Source organism: Dendrobates tinctorius, unplaced genomic scaffold, assembly GCF_039654945.1.
Source record: "Dendrobates tinctorius isolate UK_male_01 unplaced genomic scaffold, ASM3965494v1 ptg000016l, whole genome shotgun sequence".
NCBI lineage: Eukaryota > Metazoa > Chordata > Amphibia > Anura > Dendrobatidae > Dendrobates > Dendrobates tinctorius.
Genome location: NW_027361684.1, coordinates 4,323,639 through 4,336,123, shown reverse-complemented (window position 1 = coordinate 4,336,123; position 12,485 = coordinate 4,323,639). Strand labels below are relative to the sequence as shown.

Genomic DNA, 12,485 nt, shown 5'->3' with positions numbered 1-12,485 from the left:
ATACAGGACAACATGCAGTTAATCCCAGGGGGGGTGGCTTTGCACCCACGTGGTTAGGATCGCTCTGATTGGCTGTTAAAAGTGAAACAGCCAATCAGAGCGATAGTAATAATTAATCAATGAAGATTGATGAAATATTACAATACAGCCATGGCTGCAGTAGCATCGGACATGGCTGGAGACACCGATTCGACCCCCCCACCGGCGATCGCCCCCCCCGCCACTGAATGACAGCGGCGATCTGCCGCCGCTGTCATCATCTGCCCCCCCATTCCCTCTGCTCCCCGCCAGCTTCCGATCCCCCCCCTCACCCGCCCGGTACCTTCTGAGTCCCCCTGTCGCTCCCGGTGTCCCGCAGGTCCGGCTCATGGGCGCCGCCATCTTGGAAAATGGCGGGCGCATGCGCAGTGCGCCCGCCCGAATCTGCCGGCTGCAGATTCCATTCTTTCATTTTGATCACTCTCACAGTGATCAAAATGAAATAAAAAGTAAATAAACCCCACGATTATCACCCCCATAGGTAGGCTCAACTAATAAAATAAAGAAAATATTTTTATTTTTATTTTTCCATTAGGGTTAGGGTTAGGGTTGGAAAGAGGGTTAGGGTTAGGGTTGGAAAGAGGGTTAGGGTTGGAAAGAGGGTTAGGGTTGTGGTTAGGGTTATGGTTAGGGTTGGGATTAGGGTTAGGGGTGTGTTGGGGTTAGGGTTATGGTTAGGGTTATGGTTAGGATTGGGATTAGGAATGTGTTGGGGTTAGGGCTGTGGTTAGGGGTGTGTTGGGGTTAGGGTTGAAGTTAGAATTGATGGGTTTCCACTGTTTAGGCACATCAGGGGGTCTCCAATCGCGACATGGTGCAACCATTGATTCCAGCCAATTTTGCTTTCAAAAAGTCAAACGGTGCTCCCTCCCTTCCAAGCCCCGACGTGTGCCAAACAGTGGTTTACCCCAACATATGGGGTATCAGTGTACTGAGGAAAAATTGCATAACAACTTTTGGGGACTAATTTCTCCTGTTACCCTTGGGAAAATAAAAAATTGGGGGCTAAAAAATTATTTTTGTGGAAAAAAATGATTTTTTCATTTTCATGTCTCTGCATTATAAACTTCTGTGAAGCACTTGGGGGTTGAAAGTGCTCACAACACATCTACATAAGTTCCTTGGAAGGTCTAGTTTCCAAAATGGGGTCACTTGTGGGGGGTTTCCACTGTTTAGGCACATCAGGGGCTCTGCAAACGTAATGACGACCGCAGACCATTCGATCAAAGTCTGCATTTCAAAATGTCACTACTTCCATTCGAGCCCTGACGTGTGCCCAAACAATGGTTCCCCCCCACATATGGAGTACCAGCGTACTCAGGAAAAACTGGACAACAACGTTTGGGGTCCAATTTCTCCTGTTACCCTTTTTTTTTGAGGAAAAAAAATGATTTTTTATTTTCATGGCTCTGCGTTATAATCTTATGTGAAGCACTTGGAGGTTCAAGGTGCTCACCACACATCTAGGCAAGTTTCTTATGGGGTCTAGTTTCCAAAATGGGGTCACTTTTGGGGGGTTTCCACAGTTTAGCTACATCAGGGGCTCTGCAAATGTAACATTTCAAAATGTCACTACTTCCCTTCTGAGCTCTGACGTGTGCCCATACAGTGGTCATCCCCCACATATGGGGTATCAGCATACTCAGGACAAACTGGACAACAACTTTTGGGGTCCAATTTCTCCTGTTACCCTTGTGAAAAAAAAATTGTGGGCTAAAAATCATTTTTTTGAGGAAAAAAATGATTTTTTATTTTCACTGCTCTACGTTATAAACTTCTGTGAAGCACTTGGGGGTTCAAAGTGCTCATCACACATCTAGATAAGTTCCTTAAGGGTCTAGTTTACAAAGTGGTGTCACTTGTGGGGGAGCTCCAATGTTTAGGCACACAGGGGCTCTCCAAACGAGACATGGTGTCCAATAACGATTGGAGCTAATTTTCCATTCAAAAAGTCAAATGGTGCTCCTTCCCTTCCGGACCCTGCCGTGCGCCCAAACAGTGGTTTATGACCACATATGAGGCATTGGTGTGCTCAGGAGAAATTGCCCAACAAATTATAGGATCCATTTTATCCTGTTGCCCATGTGAAAATGAAAAAACTGAGGCTAAAAGATAATTTTTGTGAAAAAAAACTTTTTTTTTTTACGGATCAATTTGTGAAGCACCTGGGGTTTCAAAGTGATCACTATGCATCTAGATAAGTTCCTTGGGGGGTCTAGTGTCCAAAATGGGGTCACTTGTGGGGGAGCTCCAATGTTTATGCACACAGGGACTCTCAAAACGCGACATGGCAAAGCTAAATATTCCAGCATATTTTCCATTCAAAAAGTCAAATGTGCTCCTTCCCTTCTGAGCCCTGCCGTGCGCTGAAACAGTCGTTTATGACCACATATGAGGTATCGGTGTACTCAGGAGAAATTGCCCAACAAATTTTACTATTCATTTTATCCTGTTGCCCATGTGAAAATGAAAAAATTGATGCTAAAAGAAAATTTGTGTTGGAAAAATTAAAATGTCCATTTTTCCTTCCACGTTGCTTTAGTTCCTGTGAAGCACCTCAAGGGTTAATAATCTTCTAGAATGTAGTTTTGAGTAGCTTGAGGGGTGCAGTTTTTAGAATTGTGTCACTTTTGGGTATTTTCTGCTGTATAGACCCCTCAACGTGACTTCAAATGTGAGGTGGTCCCTAAAAAAAAAATGGTTTTGTAAATTTTGTTGTAAAAATGAGAAATCGCTGGTCAACTTTTAACCCTTATTACTTCCTAACAAAAAAAAAATGTGTTTCCAAAATTGTGCTGATGTAAAGTAGACATGTGGGAAATGTTATTTAGTAACTATTTTGTGTCACATACCTCTCTAGTTTAACAGAATAAAAATTCAAAATTTGAAAATTGCGAAATTTTCAAAATTTTCTCCAAATTTCTGATTTTTTCACAAATAAATGCAAAAATTATTTACCTAAATTTACCACTAACATGAAGCCCAATGTGTCACTAAAAAACCTTCGCAGAATCGCTAGTATGCGTTGTAGCGTTCCAGAGTTATTACCTCATAAGGGTATGTGCACACGCTGCGGATTCTGCTGCGTTTCCGCAGCATTTTTGGCTCTGCAGAAACGCAGCAGATTTTGCTGCGTTGTACAGTACCTTTATTTCCTATGGAAATAAAAAAAGCTGTGCACATGCTGCGTTTTTTTCCGCGCGGTTTTGCTGCGGTTTACAATCCGCAGCATGTCAATTGTTTGGTGCAGAAACGCTGCGGTTTTACACCTCATCCATTATGAGGTGTAAAACCGCAGGGCAAAACCGCAGAAAAAACGCAGATAAACCGCAGAAAAACCGCAGCACTTTGTCCTGCGGATTTCCTGCGGTTTTCTCTACAAAATCCGCAGAGACTAAAAACTACGTGTGCACATACCCTAAAGGGACACTGGTCAGAATTGCAAAAAATGGCCAGGTCATTAAGGTCAAAATAGGCTGGGTCATGAAGGGGTTAAGAACGCTATTGTAAAGTGTGTATGAGTGGTTGAAGGACCTGTGATGAGGTTATAGTGAATGCTGGGACCTGGTTGGTCCGTTTTGGAAGGTCCCGTCTGAGAGAGATGGGGCTGTCTTCCTGACAGCAAGTGAACGCTGTGTTAATGGCTGCACGTGCCTGATAGTTCCCTGGAGGGAATGGACGTCTGCAGCGTGGTGAAGCAGCCATGAGGTAAACCCAGAGAGGGGATATAACTGTGAGGCTAAGAGAGCCTGTGTGCTGGACATGGCACAACCTGTGTGACTACAGGGATAACAGAGTGAAGCTCTGTTATGGACGCTATGCTGTTTTCTATTGCTTTGATGGTTTTGATGCATGAATAAACCGCATGAACTGTTATTATTTTATGGAAAACCCGTGCCGGATGTGGTTATTTGGCTGCCAAGCGAGTATCCCCTACCTGAATGACAGCTCTACCTTACACATGGTAAAAAGAACTCGGTACTCTTTTTAAAATAGCAAGGGACAGGCATTCTATGTATTGTTCACCAATCCAAAAACCTGACCTTTTTGGTCAGATTACAAGCTTTTCTCAAACTTGAGCACCTTCAACTGAGACTGGAGTGCCGTGTTCTCTTTTCTGCAGGAACAAGATTTAGTCACTGAGATATTTCCCTAAGGGCGCAGACAGATGGCCGTATTTCTCGTGCGAGGATCACATCACATTCCTTGGACTGACTGCCATCGGCTCTCCTGACCTGAGCATGACAGCTGCATAGAAATACATCACGCTGTCACGCGCCTGACCAGTCTGTGCACTGCAAAGCCTTCACCTCGCGCAGGACATACGGCTGACCCTCTGCGCCCCTAACAGCTACAGTCTTTCGCTATAAACATGTAGTGATAGACCCACATCTCCCAAATGTCCCGGAATCCGCAGGACTGTCCAATCACAGAACATCAGGGCTTTCTCACACCTCTCTGACATCTTGATTCCACCGTAGCACCTCCTCCATCTGCACTGACTTATTAGATAAATTATTCATACTTTTTCTCCTGTGATCAGGTTTTCTCAGGATGAGATCTTGCATCTCCATGTCCTCAGGCAGCAGCTTTAGCTATGAGCTACAGCCCATAATTCTAAGCATACTGCTGTGTTGGTGCCTTTTTCCTCTACAGGCTTCTATGTGGAGCCTAACACAAATGCATGTAAAATACTGCAGTTACTTTATTAATTTCAGAATCAAAGCTTTTCTGTGCTATAAAAAAGGCTTCACATCTGCCCCAAAAATGCATCAAATAAAGGGGAAAAGGCATAAAAAATGCAGCAAAGATGCAATAACCAGAGAAGATTGTTATTACTTAGTTTGTTGCGGATCCTGCGTTAAACAAAAACACATTATGTACACTGTGTGTGAACACGGCCTTAGGCTGCTTTTACACTTTGGCTGAGTTCACACGTGGCGTTTTTTTCGCGTTTCCGCGGCGGTTTTAACTGCGCGATTTTGTCGTGAAAAATAAGCATCCCATGCATTCCTATGGGATTCCGCAATGCTGTGCTAATGCTGCGGTTTTTACCGCGGTGGAATCGCTTCGCGGTAAAAAACGCAGCATGCTCATTAATTTGCGGAATCGCGGCGATCCCGCACCCATAGGAATGCATTGTTCCGCTTACTTCCCGCATGTGGCTCTGCACACCATGCGGAAAGTAAGCAGAACATTTGCGGATGGTACCCACGGTCCGGAGGAGAAGAGACTGTCCTCCGGGCTTTGGGTACCATATCCCTGTAAAAAATAGAATTTAAAATAAAAAATATTGTTATTCTTACCTTCCGGCGTCCCGCGCAGCATTCCCGCCTCTCTCCACGCTTCCGGTCCCAGTAAGCCTTTGCGAAAATGCCCGCGATGGCGTCCGTTCTCGCGGGATTGCGAAGTCTCGCGGTCATTCGCGCGACGTCATCGCGAATTACCGCGAGAACGGACGTCATCGCGGGCATTTTCGCAAAGGATTACTGGGAACGCCTGCGCGGGACGTCGGAAGGTAAGAATAACACCATTTTTTATTTTTTTTTTACATTCTATCTTTTACTACTGATGCTGCATAGGCGGCCTCAGTAGTAAAAAGTTGGTCACGCTCGTAAAACACTATGTTTGACGAGTGTGACCAACCTGTCAATCAGTTCTCCAAGCGATGCTACAGATCGCTTGGAAAACGCTAGCATTTTGCAAGCTAATTACGCTTGCAAAATGCTAGTTTTTCCGCTGGAAAATCGCGGGAATTTAAAATGCGATTTTCCCGCGGAATGGAATTCCGGAATTCTCGCTGTAATTTCCGCGAGAGTTCCTGTACGTGTGCACTTAGCCTTACCGTGATTTTGCAGGCCGATTTTGCGGCCGCAATAGATTCCTATGGGGCCGCAAAATCAGCCCGAGAAAGTTCCACGGTGCGCCGTGAGCCTTACGGCCGTGGAGGCCATATTTGCGGCCGTGTTAAAAGATCGAGCGTGCTCGATCTTTTATACGGCGTACGGACACGGCCCCCGTTGAAACGGATGTTTGTTTTTGCGGCGCACCGTGACTTCCGGTTTTGCAGAACACCGTTTTTTTTTTTCCAATACTATTTCCGTAGTATTGGAAAAATAAAAAACAGCGATCCGCAAGCTTTTTTGCAGTCCGTTATTGTGGCGGTCCATAAAAATTGCGGCGATATGGCCCGTAAAAACGGGCCGCAAAAAAGCGGTAAGTGTAAAAGTAGCCTTACAGTCTCAAAAAAAACAGTTGTCATATAGTGAAGCTATGTAAAGATGAGAAAGTTCTGGCAGCTCCAACTGTGAATGAACAAAGAATAAATCCCCAGGTCCCAACTAGAGGTGAGTAGGACACAGATGACGTTGCACCAGTCCTGGGTAATCAAAAGCCGCGGTGAGAACGCTGGAAAGTTAGAGATTCCCACCATGTACCACTGACCTGGATGCTCATCTCTAGTCCCAACTGTCTCGGATACAGCGGACTGTCCAGGATTTGGGTCTACGCCCTGCAGCCTCAGGCGTCTGCTGAATGTCCCTCATTGCCACCGCCCCTCTGATATCTCCTCCTGCCAGGGTAGAAAGAAATGGTAAATGGGCGTGGATTGGGGTGTGGCTAAAATTTGTGAGGCTACGCATGTTTTGCTGGAATATGGCCAGAAGCATGCAAATCGCAGCAGAGAATCCTGACAGTGTGCAATGAGCGCGCTGTGAGGATTCAAGAGTCTCCTTTACATATAGTGGCTGCAGACTTCAAAGACTGTTCATAGCAAATATGCAGAACATTATGAGTCAGCTTCATCTTGAATGCAGACTTCGATTTCACTCACATTATTATTTCCACCTTCAGGCGTCAATTTAAAAAAAACTATCTAAAAGAAAATGTCTTTGTTGCCCATAGCAACCAATCACAGCGCATCTTTCATTTTTGACACTGCTTTGAAAAAATGAAAGCTGCACTGTGATTTATTGCTATGGGCAACAAAGATCTTACACACATGCTATATATCGGCCCCAATGTTATACAACTGTGCAATTGAAACCTGAGCTACTGTAACAGCAAAGGGCATTCACTTTTCATTGTAAAACAGCAGAATGATAAATTGTGGTGAATTAAAGGGGTTGTCCGATAAATAACATTTTTCACCAATCCAAAGAATACATGATACAAGTATGAGCACTTGGCAGAGGTTGGTGCAATAGTAAGAAAATGGAAGAAATGCAAAATGACAGTCAGTCGACATCGATCTGGGGCACCATGCAAAATCTCACCTCATGGGGTATCCTTGATTATGAAGAAGGTGAGAGATCAGCCTAAAACTACACGGCGGGAACTTGTTAATGATCTCAAGGCAGCTGGGACCACATTTCACTGTAAAGGTTTCAAATCCTGCAGTGCCCGCAAGGTCCCCCTGCTCAAGAAGGCACATGTGCAGGCCCGTCTGAAGTTTGTCAGTGAACACCTGGATGATTCTGTAAGTGATTGGAAGAAGGTTTTGTGGTCAGATGAGACAAAAAATGAGCTCTTTGGCATTAACTCAAGTCGCCGTGTTTGGAGGAAGAGAAATGCTGCCTATGACCCAAAGAACACAGTCCCCACTGACAAGCATGGAGGTGGAAACATTATGTTTTGGGGTTGTTTCTCTGCTACCTGCACAGGTCTACTTCACCACATCAATGGGAGAATGGATGGAGCCATGTACCGTAAAATCCTGAGCAATAACTTCCTTCCCTCCGCCAGGACATTAAAAATAGGTCGTGGCTGAGTCTTCCAGCAAGACAATGACCCAAAACATACAGCCAAGGCAACAAAGGAGTGGCTCAAAAAGAAGCACATTGGAAACACAGTGGAAGCTCCGAGTTGCCAAGCGACAGCCTCAAAATCTTAAAGATTTAGAGATGATCTGCAAAGAGGGTGGACCAAAATTCCTCCTGACGTGCGCAAACCTCGTCATCAACTACAAAAAACGTCTGACTGCTGTGCTTGCCAACAAGGGTTTTGCCACCAAGTATTAAGTCTTGCTTGCCAGAGGGATCAAATACTTATTTCCCACTGCAAAATGCAAATAAACTTATATATAATTTATACAATGTGATTTTCTGGATTTTATTTTTGATATTCTATCTCTCAATGTTAAAATTAACCTACCCTTAAAATTATAGACTGTTCATGTCTTTGTCAGTGGGCAAACTTACAAAATCAGCAAGGGATCAAACAATTATTTCCTTCACTGTATATGTAATGCCTCACAAGTGATGTCCTTACTGATAGGAGCTATCCACTTTTCCCGTTTATCCTATGTGGCCCAGACCACCATGATTACTTCTTCCGGCCACGTCTGTTGTTTGTTGAATTTTACAAAGACAGATTTCACTTCTGACATTTTCAGCACATTCCCCACCTATTCCCAACTTACTCAAATGGTAACAGTGCTCCTATTAGTGCCTCTGTGCTCTCTTTGTGTTTTTTGGACGGTAAAATTGCCCCCTTGAAAATATTACCATCCTCAGTGTTCACCCTAGCAAATTAATAATGACCCCCATTTTGATCACTAGAAAGTAATAATGCCCTTTGTCTGCACCTTTGAATGTAAATACACCTATAGTATTGAATAATCAATGTATATCACCAAGAAAAATCCAATAAAACCACAAATTAAAATAAAATACCAAATATACTTTATTAGACAATACAATCAAAGAATAAAAACATAAAGGATATGTATTCCACACTAAACATCAACCAGTGAGCACCACAATAAAGAACCAAAGGTGGGTGACCTGGATACAGTATAAATCTATATGTATATGACTGTATATGACTCATAGAAAGTTATATCTTCTTCAATATAAATATAATGACTATCACAACATAGTGATCTCATGTAAAGGCTATGTCACTTGGAGAATAATAATGTGACATTAAGGTAAATATTAAACAATGGTATCAGTTTAATCAACTAACAAGTATGTACAACATAATGCCAGTAGATGTCAAATGCATTTAAAAGAAAAACAACACAGCCCCATACCCAAGAATAGAGACTTCTACATATTACCTGAAATGGTCAAAATTGTCCAGGCACCCACCACACCCGACGCGCGTTTCGCATTGAAATGCTTCGTCCTGGGGTCATTGAAACGATGCCTACTTATCTAACCTATAGGCGTTGACAACACAAGTCCAGTATAAATCCAAGGTTGCAGTCTCATCCTATCTTTATCCCAGAAACAGGTGCTTGATAAGTACAAATCTACAAACACTCTTTTGTCCCTGCCATGAGAACATCTCTTGGAAATACATTTTGTGCCCAAAAATTTTAACTCTTGATTTTACTAACAATATAGATATAAACAATTGTCTAAATGATAATCAAAATAAGGTATACAATATTAACCATAACAATTCCCAGAATACCCCCCTTATAAAGTAATAATGTCACAAATGCCCCATATAAAGTGGTAACTTGCCCCCTTAATGATAATGCTTTGAGTGACTTCTACAATATTCAAAATTACCTCTAAAACATTAAAGCTTTGACTGTTCCTTATTGAATAATACTCTCCCTTAAGAACCCCTCAAAAGGTAATAATGCCCCATGAGTGTCCCCTTGACAAGTTATACTGCCCCTCTGAGTTCCTCATAAAAGGTAGTAATGCCGCCAGAGAGCCCTTAATAATATTTTAACTATTATTGGTGCAAATTGATTCTCATGTCCAATTTCATCGGCCATGACAGCGGTCTGTGGCCACTGCACGGGAGTGTGAGTACCACTTCTTCTACTGACATCTGCTGCATTTCTTTTGGTTGCTTTGAGTACGTGGCCTGGTGCAACGCCATCGCTGCGGTGTGATGTACACGTGACCACATGCCAGGCTGGTCAATAAAAAGAGGAGCCGCTTACATCAGTTGGTATGAGGCAGTTCTCCCTTTCTCCTGGAATTCACACCCACCAAGATATTTTTCTTCAGATCAATGTAGCCCACCATACGAATTCTTTCCTACACAGCTACAGTAACATCCAAGCAAAACTGGGGCAATACATTAACGCCATAGCGCTACATGCGTCTTTAAGCTGACATCCTGTGCTTGCGCAAGCGATCCTGTTTGCTGCAGATTTAAATCAACCTGTGGCCTATAAGATGGCTAGAAGTATGGATGGTAGCCCATGGCTCCCTGACCTACCATAAAGTTTAAAGGGAACCTGCTACCTCGTTTTTAGCTATTAAACTGGTCTCAGTGTGGTGTCAGTGAAGCAATGTGCATCACTAACATGTTTTTGTCAAAGAAAAGCTCCAAGTATTCACTTTACATCATTAGAGGATTCCCGCACATACCTTTTCTTTCAGTAATAGGGGTGGCGATTTTATTTTTTTTAGTCCCGAATCAGCCAATGCAGTTTTGAAAGTAAGCACGCCCAGAGGATTACGATTGATTGCCGTGACTGGCCCGACGACACGGCAAACAAATCCCGGGCATACACAATGCCCATTCATTCCCGGGCATGTGCACTGACTCTGGGTATACAGCCCCCGATTCAAGTCAGATGTGCGCATGCGCCGGAGCCGCTCTGAGTCAGTGGCTACATGACGTAAAAATCGCATGCATTTAAAATCGCATGCGTTTTAAGAGTTAACATGGCTAGAAACTGGTTAGAACGCATGCGCATAAAAAAAGCAAACGCATACAAAACGCATGATGCGTTTTTTGTATGCGATTCTATTGCGCACGAAGCGCAGCGCTAAAAAACGCTAGTGTGAAACTAGCCTAAAATCTCCTTTAATCTACTTATATTTTTTTTTATTTCTGATTTTGTAATAGAAACAATTTTTCCCAAGTTATGGTCTCCATTTACAAAGTTGTGGATTGATTTTACATTGTAACTTAAAGGGGTTGTGTAATCATCTTCCATCAGAGGCGCACTGCTCCTTGGCCTCCTGACTTCCTGCTCCCTCACTGGGCGGTGCGCTGATAACGGTTGACGGTTCGGGCCAGTGACACAGTGAGCCTTCCGGCCAGCTAGTTTCATAGAAACACGTGATCCTTGCCTAGGAAAATGGACCCCTCTAAGGTGGTCGGCAACCTTGGCAACGAGCAGTAGAATTAAAAATCCCTTCCTCCGTTCCGGAGAACAGAGATTATTTTTAATAATATGGGACATTGCAAATTTTCTTTCTTATTTTACCCATTTAATAAGATGAGAAAGCACCGTAAGGCATGTGCCCACATAGCGTTTCTGAAGCAGAATATTCCTGAGCAGAATCACACACCCTGCTCCCGGGAAAACGCATGCGGTTTTTGATGCGTTTTTTTAAGCGTTTGTCAAGTGTTTTTGCATGCATTTTCCTATGCGTTTTTGCCCATACAATTAATGGTATGCGGAATCGCGGGCGATTCCACAAAATTAATGAACATGCTGCGTTTTTTACCGCTAAGTGATTCCGCAGCGGTAAAAAACGCACCATTGGCACAACATGCGCGTTTTCTATTAGGAATGCATGGAATGCTTTTTTTAAGCTTTTCCGCAGCAGAATCGCGCATTTAAAATCGCCGCGGAAACGCTTAAAAAAACGCTACAAGGGCACACAGCCTTAAGGGAGTACTGGGTGAGTGTTTTTTAACTAGGTAAGGCTGGTTTCACATTTGCGCTTCAGGGCGCAGCGACGGCCTGCACACGGCCGCCGTTAAGCCCCGCCCCCTGCTGCGCCTCCACCAGTAGCTCTGCCTCCGGGCGCATGACGCTGCATGCGTCATGCGTCCCCTATCTTTATCACTGAGGACGCAGGCCGTGCGCAGTATGCGTTTGGCGGCGCCTGCGTCCTTTTGACGGTGCGCCGAGCGCAACCAAATTGCAACAGGTGGCGTTTGGCGCTGGTCGACGCACCGTCAAAAGGACGCAGGCACCGCAAAAACGCATACTGCGCACGGCCTGCGTCCTCAGTGATAAAGATAGGGGACGCATGCAGTGTCATGCGCCCCGAGGCGGAGTTACCGGCGGAGGCGTGGCAGGGGGCGGGGCTTAATGGCGGCCGTGCCACTGGTCGTCACTGCGCCCTGAAGCGCAAATGTGAAACCGGCCTAAGAGCCATGTGCAAATGTTTAAATTGTCAGTCCCAGAGAATTGTGATTGCACTTAGTTTAGTCTTTGCACAGCTTCACAAATTGGAGATTTATTTATACTGCAACTACCATTTTTATTATTATTTTTTTAATATTTTTCACTTTTTGGAAATCATGCCTTTGTTGCTTTTCAGTGCTGTAATGATCTGGAGAAAGGCTGTGCAATATATGACAGGTGGAAGAAGGTAATTTCACTTTTCACTAATATTTTGAGTAGGGCAGCAGGAGTAATTTTAAGAACCATTAAGCTTGTGTTCACATGTAAAGATTTTCCATTTTATACATGTCGACATTTCAATATTAATTTGAATTTTCTTGGATTT

The 12,485-nt window shown here is 43.8% G+C and overlaps 1 protein-coding gene across 4 annotated transcripts in view; it reads left to right on the top strand.

Moving 5' to 3' along the window:
- The window catches only part of CTPS2 (CTP synthase 2), a 249,215-nt gene that overhangs the window by 4,734 nt on the left and 231,996 nt on the right, over positions 1 to 12,485 (top strand). For 2 of the 4 annotated variants that reach the window (XM_073565276.1, XM_073565277.1), the window contains exon 2: positions 12,297 to 12,347. The exons of the other annotated variants lie outside the window; for them this stretch is intronic. In XM_073565276.1, coding sequence (XP_073421377.1) covers positions 12,304 to 12,347 — 44 coding nt within the window. In that variant the 5' untranslated portion in view covers positions 12,297 to 12,303. The remainder of the gene's footprint in view (positions 1 to 12,296; positions 12,348 to 12,485) is intronic. 4 annotated transcript variants of the gene reach the window in all.